This window comes from Enhydra lutris, unplaced genomic scaffold (assembly GCF_002288905.1).
Source record: "Enhydra lutris kenyoni isolate GAN:26980312 unplaced genomic scaffold, ASM228890v2 scaffoldscaffold8, whole genome shotgun sequence".
NCBI lineage: Eukaryota > Metazoa > Chordata > Mammalia > Carnivora > Mustelidae > Enhydra > Enhydra lutris.
The window spans coordinates 11,628,545-11,647,722 of record NW_019154092.1 but is presented as its reverse complement, the minus strand read 5'-3'; the positions used below and the strand labels follow the sequence as shown (position 1 = coordinate 11,647,722).

The 19,178-nt window shown below is 42.2% G+C and overlaps 1 protein-coding gene across 1 annotated transcript in view; it reads right to left on the bottom strand.

Annotated features, from left to right (window-relative positions):
• Positions 1-19,178, bottom strand: part of LOC111142433 (band 4.1-like protein 3) — a 51,656-nt gene that overhangs the window by 20,767 nt on the left and 11,711 nt on the right. The window contains exons 6-10 of the mRNA XM_022495553.1: positions 13,646-13,798; positions 9,568-9,665; positions 8,361-8,536; positions 5,123-5,289; positions 1,014-1,577 (exon numbers count right to left, since the gene is read on the bottom strand). Coding sequence (XP_022351261.1) covers positions 1,014-1,577; positions 5,123-5,289; positions 8,361-8,536; positions 9,568-9,665; positions 13,646-13,798 — 1,158 coding nt within the window. The remainder of the gene's footprint in view (positions 1-1,013; positions 1,578-5,122; positions 5,290-8,360; positions 8,537-9,567; positions 9,666-13,645; positions 13,799-19,178) is intronic.

The window sequence follows — 19,178 nt, the reverse complement described above, 5'->3', positions numbered from 1 at the left end:
AAAGCTACCAACGACCATGTCAACTCACCCACTGGCTCAGATGAGGGATGGGAGATGGACAGGTGGCATGTCTTCTCAGAAGGAGGCTGACGGCCCCATCCTCTCCCCACTGAGCACATGCCTGGCTGAGAGCCGCAGGGACCTAGCCAGCTCTCCTGACCTTTCCAGACTGTCTGTGAGTGTGTGGATTTTTTGGCTCGTGCTAGAGTTGAAAGGATCACTGCCATCCAACATACGCATTAGCCCTGTCAGGACTGATGAACTTCCAGCCCATTTTTACAGCAAGCAGACATCTTCCGGGAGCCTTTTCCCGACTGTGTTTGAAGACTGCTGTTATTTCTGGTCCTCTCTGTGGCCCTTCCAATGACTGCGGTCACATGGGCCTGTTCATCTACTCAAGCATTTTTTCTGACCCAACACACCCTTGGGATCTGGCTCACCTCCACGAGTAACAGAGACAGTGTGGGGAAGTTTCACGATCTCCAGGGAAGAGAGACATCGAGAGTTGGGGGAAGCTACCCACATGATGGAGACCCACCTCCTTTGGCTGGTCATTCCCACCTTGCCGTGAGGTCGTTTATCCACTGGTATCAGCGCTACGGACGTACCATGATGCCAGGATACATTTTGGGAACACTCCATCAGTCTGGGTCAAACTTTTTTCTTGGTCTTCTACATCCCTTTCCTTTAGGAACTAGTGACTGACCAGACCTTTAACCTAATCCTGATTTTTAACGCAGCTAACGGGTTCTTTAAAACAGACTTCCAAGTCCTTCATCATGCGTAGAATTCAGCGGGCTGGATGCAGCCTGCTCTGTCCACATGGTGTTGTGCCTAACCCGGGGGCCGGGGTGGGGGGAACGACTCCCCAACACACAGAAACCTCTCACATGTCGCACAGACAATAAATGAGGCTCTGAAAGTAGGACCACTATGGCAGTAGGCGCCTAACATTGTTTCGGACCAAAGCCCCGACCACGACAGGGAAGTGTGTTCTATGCCGAGGTACACACCTCTTCCTCTGAACTGTCACTCGGGTCATTGTCTAGTGAGGCACTCAAGGAGGCCGCCTTGGGCTCCAGGTAGCAGAGGCACATAGCCAGAGGGAAGGAGAGAGTGAGGGCATATGGCACTGAGAAGGAGGCGGAGAGCAGAAAGAAAAAGATGAAGAGGAAACAGGGCACAAGGGAGGGCGAGCGGATCGGGAGGTAATGCTGCAGGCTCTGGGGGAGGAGGTTGGTTTCTGACAGGTTGGGGAAAGAGAGGTACCCATCGTCATCGAGAAGAGATGGGAATGACTCCGGGAGCTGCAAGGAGAAGGAAAACAGGGTGGTCCCTTTGCCAGTTTGCTGTTTGTAGCTAAAAGCCACATCTTGGTCCCCTAAGGATGGCTTCCCTTTGGGGTCAGAGTCCATGGCGGGCTCTCCGAGCACACGCACAGTGCCTCTGGCAGCCTCCAAGTCCGGGGCTTGGCGGTCATTCTCCTTACACCTCCTACGGAGCTCTGGGGGGGATGCGGGGGAACGATGGGCTGATGGGGGGGACAGGGGACATGAGTCAGTGCCAAGCCCAGGTGACTGATGTGAAAGAGACAGAGAGAGACAGAAAGCAGCAAACAGAGGTGCAAAAGGACAAAAAGAAAACTGCAATTAGTTAATTTTCTTATGGGTATCAATATAAAATTGTAAAACAAGAATTTTAGCTCTAGGGTTGTTCGTACTTAAAGTATTCAAGCTGCATGCCAAGGCTGCCACGAACGGCTACCATTTTCCCATTAGACTGTCAAATACAGGGTGGGCTTTTTTTATAAAGTCAGAACAGAAGATCGCGGTGGGCAATCTCAAAATCTACATGTTTCACAGCATCTAACAAGTTTGTTTAGACCAACAACTCCAGAAAGCTGTAGGGTTTTGAGAGCAAATAGAACCCTCTGAGAACTTGAAATCAAGACTTTCAATAACATCTCCTGATCTCCAGCTAACAGATCTGTTACTCGAGTTTGGTTGGATTAAAAAATAAATAAAAATTGATCCAAATTTTGATTATTAAAAAAAAGTTTAGCGTTACCTTTCCTTGCTTAGTCAATTATATCCAAAACAGGTGGGTTTCCGAATCAAGAAGTTTCTGGCCCCACTCCCATCTGATAAGCTGTGCCACTCAGGGAAGTCCACAACTAGCATTTTAGGAACTCAGCTCCCCGAAGAATTGAGGTTCCTTTGAAAATGTCTACTTTGGCTCCTTTCTCCATGATGTAAATGTAACTGAAACTCAAATAAGGGTTTCAACAAGCTAACTAGCAAAAAGAATGTGCTTTCTTGTGATATGGCTTGTAAGCATTTAGTTTGTATTATTTGTGGTCCATAAATAATAGGTACAATTTCCCAGTCTTCTGGTTTTTCTGAGCAAGTAATCACCATATTTAACTCTCCTGGTTTGAAGCCATCACAGAATGATGAAGACAGCCATTGCCACAAAAGTGCTCCTGATGAGCTCAGGCTTCTGGAGGGAAAGAGAGGTTCTTTCCATCCTCTCTGGCCCTGGCAGCCTCTCTGACCACAGCCAGTTTCCTTTGTAGGTGGTGGGGGGCTGCTGAGCACGAGGGGAAGAAGGGAAGCCAGCAAGCTCCAAACAGGACCTGGCACAGCTTGGAAGCCGCTGCAGCCCCAGGAGTTCAATTCAAGGTCACACAGAGTCTGAAGATAGACTTCCGCTGCTCTCTGGGACCCGCTGCATGGGTGATGTGAGTGTGTGTGTGCGTGAGCACGTACACGTGTGGTTTGCCTAGAGACTTGCTAGCGTGGAAATTACCCCCACCCTGCTTTGTAGCTCTCAATCCTGACTTGGTAAATATAAAGACAGAGGGTTAGAACATGCACAGAGGAAACAGTATTGTGGGTATGTTAGAATTTGGGAGTGTCTCTTTTTAGGTCTTAGGCAAGTATGTCTCTTCTCAATCCTCGCATTTAACATTAAGCATTGTGTTTTAAATGTGACCCTGCACACATCTCATTCAACGGAGAAGAATATAAAAGTTACAAGCTGACTCCTGCGTGCACGCTATTGTTCCCCTGGTGGTGGCCGGCTGCACAGTCACCTGGGGTGATCATTAACCTGGGAAACAGGCCTCCTCTCAGAAGAATCTAGGGGACCAGCCTTTTCAGACCTATTTTCAGTGATACACTTTCATTTTGGTTAAAAAATGAGTACCCTCTTTGTTACTTTTTGAAGATGGAGAAGAATAAAATGAAGGCTTAATTTTCCATGCTGCTTATTCAAGTGGTTTTTAAAAGATAGCTGTGTACCGTGTAAAACGAAGCCAGCCATCGACCCTACCTGGGCCAGGGCTGGACCACAGCCCTTCTGTAGGCATCTGGGTCAAAGAGCTGGCTTCTCAGAGATTCAGACAATGAGAGTCAGGGTTTTTTGTCTTTTTATTTTCCCATGCCGTAAGTGGCAAAAGTGATGGTGGTTTAGTGCTTATCTTATATAAGTGGGGGGCTTTTCAAATTAAATAAAGAGACTTCCTAGGTCTATTTTTTGAGCCAACTAAAAGTCATCTCCTTTAACGTGCCACTTTAATCACAGTTACGCATCCATGAGAATTGTCGGTTGGCATGGGTGATTTCAGGGGAAGTGTGGAAATTGTCTGCTTTGCAGGCAGACACCACTTTTCCTTATTTCCTATTTAAAAGCTGCCTTGACTTAACTGGAAAATAGTGTAAAAACAAAATTCAGAACAAAGTCATGTTTTCCCAGCAAAAATGATTCAAATATCCTTGCTGGCATGTCCTACCCTGTTCTTGTGTTTGGCAAATAAATGATCTCACAACATGGTGGATAGCGTTTTATGTGGAATATTCGGACGTAACTACACTGTGTTGTGGAGCTACCCTTCACTGCATAGCTCTTATCAAAAAGGAGCATTTTTATTTTGAGCCCCAGGTAAGTCTTTGTCACATAAATCTATATTTAAGAAATAATATTGATATAGGAAAAGAACACACTGAGTCAAATCTAGGCAAGTTTTAGCATAACCAGGAGTTTTATAGCATTTTTATTCTGGTATTTCTTTTTACTCTGTACATTCCAGGAGCCACTCTGTTTTTTCCATTATCATCACACATTAACCTCCCAATATATATATATTTTTTAAACTTTTAGGGAGCTGCTGTGCTACTTATAAAACCCTGTACCAGAAGTAAGCTGTCTATGCCTTTTCTGACAAGTTGCTTTATAGTGCCAGATTATAAAAATAAACATACTGTAAAAATAAATAAATAAATACTGGGATGAAATGAAGCTTATAAATTTGAGGAAGAAAACACCTTGGAGAAATTGTTGCCAAACTCACTTTCCATCTTCCCTTGTGATGTTCTGCTTTAATATCTCTCTTCAAAACATGTCTGCTTGCTACCTTGATAATTAGATTATAATCCTAGACTAAGAGAGGAAATAGTGTATAAATACACAGGCTATGGTCACTCAGTCTTACAGTCAGAAGAATGGTAACGTGATTACTGTATATCTAGAAAAATATACAGTACTTGGGGAGGAGAATGGGGCCAGAAACAAAGAAAACAGTTTTAGTGATAGTTCTGAAACGTGAGCCCAAACAGAAAAGTGTCATATGGCACTAAATGCATTTTTAAGATATACAGACAGGACAGCTGTTGAAAGTCTTACATAGCACATCAGTTAAAATAAAAATTTTCAAGTTAAGAATTTTTCAGAAGAAAAATGGCGACAAGAGGAAATCAGAATTTAAAAATTGATAATATGAATGTAACTAATGCTGAAATATGAACTACCCTAAGTTATTTTTTATTTTGTTTTGTTTTTTTAAAGAAGGCTCTGCGCCCAGAGTGGAGCCCAATGTGGGGCCCGAACTCATGATCCTGAGATCAACACCTGAGCTGAGATCAAGTTAGTGGCTTAACCGACTGAGCCACCCAGGCACCCTGAATTACCTTAAGTTTTAACACATTTCTGGTTTATATCCTCAGAATTATTAGTTGTTCAAGGTCTAAGCGAATTACCCTAAGTCTTAACACTTTCCTGGTTTATATCCTCGGAATTATTAGTTCTTCTAAGCAAGCGCTAGGAGGGAGCCTGGGAGATGTACCTTTCCCTCGTGCCGTACTGCTGCGACCGGCGTGACTTCTTCCGCCTTTTTCCGTCTGTCCTCTTCCTCGTCCCGTTCCTCCTCGGTCTTTTTCTCGGGAGTCACAGTGGTGATCAAGTTGGTCTGAGAGATGCCCTTTGTTGTGGCGTACTGGCCAGTACCAACCTCTGCAGCAGACACAGAATCCTTCATGTATATTTCATGGTTTTCATTCACTGACGCTAAAAGCAAATACAATGGAAGAAAAACGTCTGAAATAGTTAAGGCAGGAGGCAGAAGAACACCGGTTGTCCCGTTATGGAAAAAAGGACCCCTACCCACGTCTGTCGGAAAAGGCAAGTCAGCGGTGCAGGTACCTGCATCTAAGCTCAGGCAGAGACTTGTCTCTCGGAAGCTTCTTGACAAATGACTTAAAGGCTGCTCGCTGGAAGCCGCCGGAATAACTCTGGTGCTCCCTGGTGAGGCGGAGTGTGAGGGCGGATGTGGTGTAGGGGTGGGAGGCTGGGCTTCTGCCAGCCTGTCACCCACAGAGTAACTGGCTGGATGCCGGCACCAAGCACTAGTGGCCAGTCCCACAACTAACAGTGGAATTTGCAGTGGACAATCGCTCCCATCCACTTGACTTTGAACATGTCTTTGGGAAGTGCCATTCACCAAGGTGCACTGAATTGGGTTTTTCAATTACTGTTATTAATAATGGTTAAGGAGTCCATCACTCCTACAATCTTTCTTTGGAAAGACTGTACAGTTTGGATGGCAACTCCTTTCAGCTGAAGTGCAGAAATGTTTTAATTTCTACTGCACTTTCAACGACTACCATGATATGCACAGACTTACTCATCTCTGATATTTTGGGACGATAAGACAAATGGTGCTAATGAAATTCATGCAAATGTAAAGCATGCAAACATAAAAGATATAAGACAGCCTTCCATCCCAGCTAAAATGTCTTAGTGAAAGATGCTTAATTTGGTTACATTTTTAAAGCTGGGTAAGCATTATTTTTGGTTTTAGATATATACAACTGATTTAAACTTACAAACGATGCTTTTCAAATTACAGTGGCTAATCGCGGGCAAAAGAGAATCAGCTTCACAGTTCAGGAAGTTTAAAATGTAAATGTAAGAAAATATTTCAAAATCCTTTTATATTAGCTAAACTGTTTCACGAAGATAGCTTCACTAAGATATTTTGTATTTCCTTATATTGATGAAAAACTGCCAGGAGAAGCAAGTCCCCAAGGGGCCAGTAAGGCTGTTCTGTGTCAGATGCAACTTTGCAAAAAGCAACTGTGTTCCAACATGCAGCCACAGCGCCTAGCTCAGCAGCACAGAGAACATACTAGAACTGGCAGGACCCCAAAGAGTGAGAGACAACACATACTAACATCACTTTTGGGCAGGGAGGAAGAGACAGCATGGGATTAGTACATTTATTTCACAATTGTCTTCTGTCTTGTCAACAATCATTATCACACAAAAGGTCATGAGGAAAATGACTTTCACGACAAATGTGTTCCCTTGGATACACATCACTCAACAAAGTAGATGATGTCCCAGGGAAAAAAAAGTGTGATTTTACGAAAATTTCCCCCAACACTGCCATATAGAACACACAGTTTATAGCGATTCTCCAAAGCAGAAAGAATAAATGGAACGAAGCACTAAGAAAAGCTTCAATGTTACAGTAAGTATTTCAGCATCTTCAACCTGAAATGGTCCTAATAATTTTATTCCAAAAGTTTGGCTCCAAGTTAGACATTTCAAAAAGAAGTAACTACTGGAAGATACAGAATGGTAATCAAATTCCTAGGCCAGCGCACAAAAGCCTAGAAGAATAATTATGAATATAATTATTATGACACCTATCAAGAATGCTGTCACACCTGTCTCATCCACCGTTTGTGAATGGCTCTGCTCCCATTTTATAGGTGATGACTAAAACCGAGACCTGGGGAGTCTAAACCATTCTCTAACTGCTACACAGGTAGATTTCAGTCCGGATTTACCTACCAGGGAAGCGTGTGTTCACGTTCACTAGTAACATACATGATTCAAGCTCTAATGATACAATTTTGACTTCTTCTACAGACTGTTTCGAAATATTTCATTAGAAAAATACAAACTTCTCAAACAGGAGATTCAGGGAGCACGTCACCCCAGGAGCCACAGTGGCGTACAGTGAAAGGAAGAGAGAACTGGGACTACGAGGCGTGGTGGCAAAAAAGGTAAGGACGAAGGTGATCCCACATATTTGTAACTTTTCATTATTTTTCCTTTGTTTTTGTTATTTTAATTTTATGTTTTTTATTATTCAAATTGTACACACATGCTAGAAATGTCTAATTCCTTTTAAATTCATGGAATAGGTCTTCTATAAAACAACTAATCTCTAGGTGCTTGGAATGAGAAAACAGAGACTTGGCCATGGCTCATTTTCGAAGTAGTAGTAGTAGTAGTAGTAGTAGTAGTAGTAGTAGCAGCAGTAGTACAGCTGCCATGTGTTGTAGCTGCCATTGTGCGTTAACTACAGACAGCAACACGAAATGGTCACATACGACGAAAATCCATGGGATTCACAATTATGTAATTCCTTAGAACTGTTATTTCAGTGATTCTCCCCTTGCTGAACTTACACATTTGACTTAATAGTGGAGAACATTTACACAGCAAGGATCTCCCAGTCCATCCGTGGTAGTAATTAATATTAACCAGGAGGATTCAACTTGGAGCCCTTGGATCTATTATTATCTGAATGTCATTCTTTCTATCAGCTATCATGCACTGACTGGTAACAGTCACATTTTATCCATAAAAATTTTGTAGAAAGACACAGTCGTCCTTATGAAACAAACGGACTAAAATAAACCCGATAATCATTTCAGAACTGCCAGCAAGTGAACCAAATTACTTACAGAGTATGTGACTATATTTAGGATGGGAGCATCTTTCTCCAAATTCAGGGTGCCAGCTTACGGAAGCTATGCTCTTCATTCCCTTAGTACCATTATTTATGGAATTTTATAGAAGTCTATCAATAACAGACATTAGACTCACCAAGGCACTTTTTTTGTGAGGGTGGGGGTTAAAACGTGCCACTCAGCCGTGGACCGGTGAGTGCTTTTCATTTCATACTGTTCAAGAAGATCTGTGTTCACTGAAATCTTGTGATGGTTTCACACTATTTCTGGGTAGCCATTTGGGATTCTTATTACAAAGGGCTCGTAAGTAACGCCTACCTCCATCCAAACTGCGAGACATAGTATAGCGTTTGCTGGACGAGCGTTCGAAGTAAGGGGCAGGGCGGTCTATCAACGCACTGGCTCTCCTTGTTTGGGCTTGTGTCCTGCCGCTATAACGAAACTTGGAGCCCAAGGTCAGGAACTTCTTTGGAGGTGCTTCTGGTAACAACAGTCTAGAGATATTAAAGAAAAAATACCAGAGAGACCCATCAGTCAAGCATAAAGCTACCTTCACTTTTTTAGTCAACGGTAAAGTGCTTTGTGTGCTAAAGGTTTAACACATCACATGTTTGAAGAATGTGATTTTATAGGGGAAAAAATCAGTTCCCACAGTTATGTATCAAGCAGGGAGTTGCAAAGAGGCTATACATACAATGGGGGTTGTATGTACAGTGGGGGACTACATGGACTGGAGTTCATCTCACACAACTGGGGAGCCTATGGTTCTACAAACCTGAAGAGCAATTAACAAGCTGACTTTAATGAAGCAGAAGAGCGATAACTTGCTATTTTATAGACGCAAATCTGATAGTTTGAGTAAGCAAGTTAAGGAGTCCAGGGTTTTGAGAAATGACTGAAATAGTAAGGAATGGGCTAAATCCTTGAAGTGGACATCTTATAAAAATGAAAAAGACACTAAAGGTAATAAAGAAAGTGGACCTAAGGCATATAAACATAAGACAAATTAAGGAAGATCCTTCAGTCCGAAGTTTTTAGGATTTCTTATCAAAAAATCTGGTAACCATGAACTGGAAGGAAAAGAAAGGACATGCTTCCACATTCTCCTTCCTAACAGATTTTTACAATATAAGCGATTTCAATCATTCTGATTCTTTTTTTCCATTAAAGTTGGTCAATCCATTAACATCTTAATTTTTTTTTTCAGTGTTCTGAGATTCATTGTTTATGCACCACACCCAGTGCTCCATGCAATATGTACTCCCCTTAATACCCACCACCAGGCTCACCCATCCCCCCACCGGCCTCCCTTCCAAAACCCTCAGTTTCTTTCTCGGAGTCCATAGTCTCTCATGCTTCATCTCTCCCTCCAATTTCCCCCAATTCACTTTTCCTTTCCTTTTCCTAATGTCCTCTGTGTTATTCCTTATGCTCCATAAGTAAGTGAAACCATATGATAATTGACTTTCTCTGGTTGACATACTAATTCTTCTTTAGGAAGAAAAAAAAAGTCATCTTTACCCACCTGAAAAATGTATGGTGTTCAACACACACTTTCCACAAACGCTTGGCAGCTCGATGGTTTGGCAGCTTAAACCCAATGGTGCTTTCAAATTGTTCAAACTAAATTTAAAAAGACATCAAGATTAAAGTCAAGTTTGCAATTATAAATAACATAAAAGCAAATAATTTGCAAAATCATGCCCCCCCCCAAATTTATTCACAAAATCAAGGGCTTTATGCAGAATTCTCCCTCTACAACTTCACTCATTTAAAAAAAAAAACCCACCTTGTATCTATTCTCTTTAAAATGCTGCAGACATAGACAACCACATACTGTGTGTAGTAAATGTTTTATGGACAAGTATGGATTTTATGAAAACTAAATGAAAAAAGAAAGAGGATATCTGGATTCCTTCCAGAGACCAATTTGTCCTGATCTCGTTTTTAAGCCTTATTTTCATGATGTCTCTGTGACATCATGCCTTCAACTGGAATGTACGGGAATGAGCAAAATGTTTGTAGCATTCTCAGGCTGACTTTTTCTCTCAGGATCTGGTCAGAGAATAGGTATACCTCCTAGGTGTTTGATGACCTGGTATCAGATATTGTGGATTCTATTTCTGCATTCCCCTCTGGATTACCATGCTAAACACTAACATCTTTTGATAGTATATGTACGATCACAGACTGGGAGAACACAGTTTCATATCTGTCAGCATGTACCATTCAGATGACTATCTATCAGCCATCTGCTTTCTCAAAGTGAATTATCTGACTTCCTGAGTAATATATTTTAATATCATTATTGCAAATGTTTGGGATTTTTTATTTTCTGAAGACAGTATGCATCAAGCCACCAGAGGGCAACCATTTTAAACAGTAAAAGCTTTCCAAAAGAACATAAAACAACCAGACTACTGATACAGTCAATAGAAAAAAAGTAACTCATGTAGCAAAGAACCGGGGGGGGGGGGGCACCTATGCATGGCATGTGAGAGCTAACTATGCTTGCCTTCTACTTCTTATTTGAGTGGGACTAGGGGCGGGTGGGGTTGAGGGGGGAGAATGGGAAATACATCACAAGCTATTCCAACTACAACTGCCGTTCCCAATTTTGTGTTCACTCTGGATGTTCGTATGTAGTGGTAGTGGTTAACAGTCACTATTGGCCAAGAGCCCCCAGCCAGTCGACAAGCCAGGGTATTATGGATTGAGACTAACCCGTCCTCCGTTTATTCATCCTGCATCTAATATGAACCACACGCTATGCTAAAGCCAGGGGTTTTAAAGAACAATCAGCTTGGGGTGCCTGTGTGGCTCAGTTGTTACGCGTCTGCCTCCAGCTCGGGTCATGATCCTGGGGTCCTGGGATCGAGCCCTGTGTTGGGCTCTCTGCTCAGTGGGGAGTCTGCTTCTTCCTCTCTCACTACCCCTGCTTGTGTTCTCTCTCTGGCTGTATCTCTTTCTGTCAAATAAATAAAATTTTAAGAAAAAAAAAAAAAAAAAAAGAACAATTAATTTGGTCTCTGCTGCAAAAAGCTGGGAATATTTTCTTGCTGCTATCCTCCTTAGACCAAAGATGACAGAGGCTCCTGCAAGTTCTGAATGTTCATCTATCTCTCTGTGCTTTGTACCCATGTCTCGACCTCTTCAAAGCCTTCGTGCCACCGAAATTTTTTTCTCATTCTTCTCAAGCCCATATATCTATATATCTATCTATATATCTACCTACATATATATATATATATATATATATATATATATCTGCCAAAAAAGAGGGGGGAAAGCCCAACTTTCTTTGAGCCTGCTTCTGCCTGAACCACAACCCTATCTCGCTCCTTGACAAACGTCAGGAAGGAGCAGCTTTCGCTACTTCCCTCCCCACTTCATTGCAACCTAATGTACCACATAAGGTGCTCCTACAACCCACTAGAACCCTTCAGTGTCACAATGGGGATCTGTCGAGTCTGATGCACTTTTCTTAGTTCTCAGCCCACATGCCTTCTCTGTAACATTTGGCCAGGCTGGTTTACCACGTACTCAGAATCTCGTCTCCTTGTCGTTCATGATGGCTCTTTCCTCTTCTCTTCTTTCTCTGGCTGCTTTGGTTCATCGGCCTGTGTTCTTCTGCCTACCCCTCCCTCAAAAATGGACATTACCCGGAGTTTCTGTTTTAGAGCCTCTCTTTTCCTTTAACTTGCCTTGTTCTTTGGGTAATATATTTCATGCCCAAGGCCCTGAGTAGAATGGATGCAGCTAATGACTCCTCCAGACCTCTATCTCTTAACTATGCAAGAATCACCCCGTGAAAATATATCTCAACAGAATTTATTTTTTTCTGAAATTCTCCCAGTTTTCTCCCTTTGTCTAATAATATGTCCATCAACTTCATTCTTGCCAACCAACCTCCCATTATCCGGGATTCCCTCCACTCTTCAGCCGCTTCCTCCACCTTGTGTCCAAGACCTACAGGCTCAGTTTCTGAAACTTCTCTCACATTGGCTCCTTCTGTTCTATTCTCATGGCCTCTGCCTGGGTTGAGGTCTTGGCACATCTCATCACAAAGCTGCTAAGTTTCACTCCAAATTATTCATCTAGCTATCATACCCTCTCTAAAACCTTCCATGGCTCACTATTGTTTCCTGATGTGTTTCTCCAGCTTTCTCATCTGGGCCCTCACCACAGCTCGCTCGCCCCAGGTCTGCACAGTATTATATGTGCAAAATGTATCATGACGACATAATTCTAAGTACATGAGGCTGTTTTTTGCTTAACAGAAAGTTCTTTAAGTACAGGAACAAGGTCATATTTATCTTTCTATTTCTAATGCCCACCATGGTGCCTGACAATAAACAGACGGTCACTTGTAAATATTTGATGAATTGAATATATATTGGTTTTAAGTTTTATATGCAATTTTAGTGAATATAAAAAATTATTTCATGTATGTCCATGAAAAGTTTACAGATTATTTCAGTCTTCACAGACAAGGTTGACTTTTTATTTACAGGGAATCATAAACATGATTCTTTGCTCTATAGTGTGATTTTTTAAAAAAATTTTAAATTGTGGTATAACTGGCATATAACCTATTAGTTTCAAGTGTGTAACATAATGATTTGATGTTTATATACATAGCAAAATGATCACAATAAGTCTAACATCCATCACCACACACAGATTTTTTTTTCTTGTGGTAAGAATTTTTAAGATCTACTCTCTTAGGAACTTTCAGATACAATACAGTATTATAACTATAGTCACCATGCTGTTCATTACATCCCATATAACCTGATTTTTAATTACATTTTCCACCAACAGAGAGGCTGATTTTGAAGACAGAGAATAATTCTGTATTGTACCAGAAAATGTTCAGAGACACAGACGAGCTGTAACCTTTGAGCTCTGATGGTCTCCATTAGAATACCTATGCTCATCAGAAACTGGGTATATTTATTTATCATCTTTTACACAGATAATAGGAAATATTTACCACCTATTATGTGTAAACCACTATGAATGTGCTTAGTCATCAACTTTTACTTTTTTTCCATCCGTCTTTCTGAATAAAAGAAAAAGGCAGAAATGTACTAGGCTATGAGACATTTGCATCATTTACCCTTGGTGTCTCCTCCTCTAATCTTTCTTGTACTTTGATCACATTGTCTCAATGCTATTCGTGCTAGTGTGCCAGCTGATTTGGAGTACGAAAAGGGCATGAGCGCATAAAACAGGGACAGATGGGAAGAAATCTGTTCTTTATTCACAAAAGGTTTAGTACCTCAGAGTTTCTTTTATACCTTCGTCTGAGATATATGGAACATTATCCATGTATCTTGAGGTTATGCTAAAATCTGCAACAATAGAAACTTTTCCATCTATGCAGTGGGACAAAATTAGAACCAGACCATTAAGAAGAAGAGAATATTTTACTTATTGCTATATATCAAACAAACCTACAAAAAATTCTCGTAGGCATGGACACATAACTCACCATGTCCCATGATGCTCAGAACCTGGGAGCTGGCAATTTACATTTCTGTTTGCCACTGGGTACCTTTCTTTCCAATGTACACGCCAACTGCGGGGCGGGGACTTACCTCTCCTGGCCGGATCTTAATGTAAAAGTTGTTCCGTTTGTACGAAATTTTTAGAACCTTAGGCCAGGCAAATCTGTTGATCCTCAGGCGGTCACGATATATCAACAGACCACTCGCACAAACTCCTAACATAATTTCAACTCCTTCAGAATCCTGGAAAACGGCATCAAGAAACATTGGGTCAGTATTCCACGGGTTTCCACGTGGGATGAGGGTGGCATTTAACGCACCCGTAGCATTCTGTGAAGGAACCTGTAATTGACTGCCGACGACTCTAATTTCAATAAGAAAAATACCCCTGTCGTTTTATTGTTTTTTTTTTTTTTTTGGTATGTTCCCCCTAAATAATCGATAATCGGCTGTTAATGAAGATCTTGATCACTGTGGAGACGTGTGAGTGTAGAACTGGCTCACCAATGGCTCATGACATAAGTACTGTACAGAGAGGACACCGTCCGCATGACATGCTGATGACGGTACAAACGAGAGAGACAGGTCTCACGACCGAGTGCGAGGCATGGCTCTCACCAGTGTACATGTGTGTAACGTTAACTCCTTTACTCTTCACTAGGAGACTCTGAGATAGTTCCTAGGACTCTTCCTACTTTACAGATGAGGAAATTTTTAAAAAAATTTTTTTCAGTGTTCCAAGATTCATTGTTTATGCAGCACACCCAGTGCTCCATGCAGTATGTGCCCTCCATAATACCCACCACCAGGCTCCCACAATCCCCCACTCCCCTTCCCCTCCAAAACCCTCAGTTTGTTTCTCAGAGTCCACAGTCTCTCATGGTTCATCTCCCACTCCGATTTCCCCCAACTCACTTCTCCTCTCCATCTCCCCATGTCCTCTGTGTTCTTCCTTATGCTCCACAAGTGAAACCATGATAACTGACTTTCTCTGCTTGACTTCTTTCACTCAGATGAGGAAAACTTTTAAGCGTGCTGAGGTTAAGTGCCCACCCCAGCTGAATTTATGGGCAGCCTGGTTCCAGATGCAAGGCTTTCGACTCCTACGTGTACTAATGGAGAGGCCCTGTCCTTTCTAATGAGTATTTTGGAGTTTGTTCCATTAAAAAAGAGCCTTGATTTTTTTTTTTTTTAATACACCACTAAGGTCAGAACTTCAAATATAAAATAGGCTTTTCAAGTAGGAACATACTTCCCCAACATGTCTCTAACACACACATTGCCCAGTCATAATGGGAACTGAGTCACATACATAAATAGAGACACATTCTCTGTATTTCTCCAGTTTTTTTAAGCGGGAGCACACTATATTTATAACAGGATTGTCTGCTACTTGCACGTTTCATCTTTAGGTTATTTACTAGGGATGTGGGATGAGAAGTCTCGGAGGTCATTGGAGAGGTCATATAAAGCTCAGGAGACATTGCATGGATAGCCAATGCCTCCTAAATGCTGTATTTGGGTGAAATCGGGGTAAAAGGAACATGTGCAGAGACCCTGCATGGGAAGGATAAAGGACAGAAGGCAGGACTGTGTGTGAGACTCAATCTCCACGTCCTGGTCTTACTGGATGTCGGAAGCAGGGGGCACCTAAGAGGCAAAGCTGAGGTCTTTTGTCACATTAATCGTCACAACTGTCCCTGGCACTGAGTCCCTCTGTAGCGGCGATGAGGGGACGGGGAAATGGAAGCATCCAAACAGGAGATTCTGACTCATCCATATTGTGGGAATTTACTTCCTAAATCTCGTCAGTGCAAGGCATAAAACGAATATTTCCAGAATCAAAAATAAATATTTCGGTCCATCTCTGGGAAATGCAAGTCTGGGATCTGGGAAATACGATCTAACTGGATTAAAGTGAAATATTTCACTGGGGAAATGGATCACTCCATTAGATACGAAATTACTCTACAGAAGTGGAAATACTTGATGGCAGGATATTACAGCATAATTAAATTTGAGGAGAATTCAAAGACCAGAAACTGCCCACCATTTATCAAGGGCTTTAATCTGAAAGAGCAAATGGAAGAGCTAGAGCCTGAGGCCGACGTGTAACTGGCACTATTGAGCCTTCGGAACTGTGTAATCTGTCCCCGGGGCTGCTCAGTGACCCTCCCATACCATGAGCAAAAATGCAGGCATGGAGGGAGGACTGTTGGGAGTAAGAGCTCCTTGACTCGCTTTCTGTTTTACCTGATAAATACAGAGTTAGAGCCTCTTGCACTAGTACCTATTTTAAAATCGTCCATTAGGGGCTCCCAGCTCCTTGGGGAGTCTGCTTCTCCCTCTGACCTTCTCCTCTCTCATGCTCTCTCTCACTCATTCTCTCTCAAATAAATAAATAAAATCTTTAAAAAAAAAATCGTCCATTAGGGTCTCCAGATAATGAGAAGACAGCATCCTTCACGGGGGAGAGAAGGAAACCCCCGCTGACCGCTCGTCTCAGGCTCGCCGCCACCACACACGTCTGCGTGTCCCCCATATTGTTGTCCTCATATTGTTTTCGTCAGCTGCACACCCCAAGCAAGTGGGGTGGCAGTGAACACCCACTTCCTCATGCTCAGGACTGGACACTGCTTGAGAGCAGCCATTCCATGTTAGAAGAGGGCAAATGAAGACAGAAAACCTCAGGAATATGTGGGGTTTTAAACTGGTTGAACGTTTCCACTTCATTAATCCACCAGCAACAACAAAAAAAATACTTCGGATATCCAGTCTTCTGCCATAGCCCACAGTCCTGATGTTGGCTTGATACGTTTTTTTTTTTTTTTTTTTTTTTACTTTGCCTTCATTCCTTCTATTTCGATGCGTGTCATTTCTTTGTGTAGATCTAAATTTCCAACCTATATTGTTTTTTCTTTTTTTTTTTTTAAAGATTTTATTTATTTGACAGAGAGAAACAGTGAGAGAGAGAATGCAAGCAGAGGGAATGGGAGAAGGAGAAGCAGGCCTCCCGCCGAGCAGGCAGCCCGATGCGTGGCTTGAACCCAGGACCCTGGGATCATGACCTGAGCCGAAGGCAGAGGCTTTAACCCACTGAGCCACCCAGGCGCCCCCTGATACATCTCTTGTATTGAAAGCTGTCACGGCGGTCTTTCTTGGGGACATGTGTGTTTCCCTATCAATATGTTGACACATTTAATACTCCCTTTAGTGGGGAACATGGAAGGAAGATCTGGATAGCCTCAGTCTATCATAATTAAAATAAATGAGTGGACTAGTCCCTTAATTTAAAACCACTGTTCCAACTTCACTGTCATTCACTTATCACTCGGTCTGTGGGATATCCAGCAGGGATTTAGACCTACCTATCTACATCTCAGAATCTCATATGAGGTAAATGACTCTGACTGAGCCTACTCAGGCTGACAGTAAGTGACAAACGAGCAGAGACAGTCTTCCTAAGAAAAAAAAATGAAGCATGTAGGACAGATTTTCCAAAACAAGGGACCTTCATCTCATAATATGTTGTTCATTCTTTATACAGAGCCACAGAATCCAAGATCACAATTCAGAATTTCTAAATGGGCCCTAAAGCTCAGGGCCTTTCATACCATCCACAGAAGAGAGTCCTCTCACTTACAACCGGAAATCCGCTCTAATTTAATTCAGTAAATTTCCTTCTTTAAATGATGGACTGTGGCTGCCGGAGAAAATGGGAGTCCACAACTGAACATTCGTTATACTTAATATTCAGATGAAATCCTAAAATAGGCTGTGTTTGTGCTTCCTTAATCCCTTTTTTAATTGGCATGATTTCGAATCATATTAGTGAATGAAAAAGCAGTGATCTATTTTCATTTAGCAGCTACCGCAATGTTAAGTGATTTTATTTGTACTGATAAGAACACTGATAAATCCTCAGTTGCCCTTCCCAAACATAAGCCCTAATCTTTTATTTATTTTTCCCGGGCAGTAAGTGAATCATCATGTGTAACCTAACTTCAAAAATAGCTTTCAATTCACTCAAATTTTCAGGCGACCTTCATTTCCCTCTTGTTCCCTTATCTGCTAGCCACCCTAAGGAAAAACTCGAAGAGAAAAACAATCTTCGTTGTGTCCTCATTTTCTTTTTTAAATCCTTTTCCTACCTTATACAGCATACAATATAAAACACTTTCTTATCCAAGTGAAAAAAAAAAATAGAATAATGAACTGGCAAGTAAACAGGGCTACACCTGCTGTTGTAATTACACACAATGTCAAAAAGCTTGGCAGTCAATGTCCCGGCACATCCCCAGGATGTCCCAGCCAAGTCGCCGAGATTTTGCTCGTGTTCAGGCCTTTAGGTCTTGAACGCGCGCACCCTGTATGATGTATGAAATGATCCACAGACAGAACCCATCAAACTCATATGTGTTTGATGGCTGCCATTTTCTTGTTCAAACACAGGGTGGATCCGTCTGCTCTCTAAGAGCCAACCAGGGAGTGGCCCCACGGGCAGCGTCAGTGGAACCTACAGACCACAGATTTCCCTCCCATGGGTCCTCAAGATGTTTGCTTCAACAGAGCCAGCTGAAATTCTCATTTCTTGGCCCCAACCTTGACTGTGTCAGATACTCGCATGCCTTGAAGCCTATTACCTGCATGTTCTTTCGGGTCCCAAACCGCGACAGGGGTGACTGCTCGGTCCATCAGTAGTAAGGACATGTTCCTATACAGGAGTGACAGTCTCTTGATAGCCCAAATCAGAAGGAACTACCCTTGAATTTCAAGCATGGATCTTTTTTTTTTTGATGTTACTGAAAGACCAGAATCCATCCCTAAGATCCTAACAAATTTCGTATGCTTTGGATAGAAGTTTCCAGAAGGCTTGTCTGTGCTTCTACAGTACTTTTATTCACAGCTACTCAAATACCAGATGAACAGTCCATATACTCACTCTCTCGCTCTGGAAAAAATACGGAGATTCTGGGAAAGTGCGACCTGGAGTCAAATGTTTTATGCAGCCTCACAACCTCAACCCTCCTACAGTCCAGTTCCAACTTCAAAAGACTCTGTGGCCAAGATATAGCTTTGACATTTCGCCCATCACCAATCAACGAAGCAATCCTTAGCTTTGGGGCCTAATTTTAGTTGAACTAAAATAACAACCTTATTTCAAAGCTCTGATTTTGTGTCAGAGAACCTAAGTTCTAGAGAGAGCTATTTAAAGTTGACGAGAATTTGCAGAGCGCCCAGGGAAGCATCCAGAACAGAGGCATCCAACAGTACTTGGCACATAAGAGATGTGACAGGTGGGTCTTGGACAACTGGCCACGGTTGGGTCAGGTAGACAGAAAGGAGGAGGACAGCTCAGGCAAGGACGGGCATATTCAGGGAAGACGCAGAGACAGGATCTGGCAGAAGCAAAGGGCACGTGTTGGCACAAAGTGGGAAATAAAACCGTGACAGGAAAGGGGGCTGCGTTAGGAGCTTGTTATGTGAAGATAAATTTCTAACTGAACCAAGGGGCAAACTGAGGCTTTGCCTAACTAAGGCTTTCAGCAGCTGAGGCCATGAGCTATGGGAGTTTGAGACATGCAGAGCAAACTCTTCAGTAAAATCTCAGAGAGCTGAATTT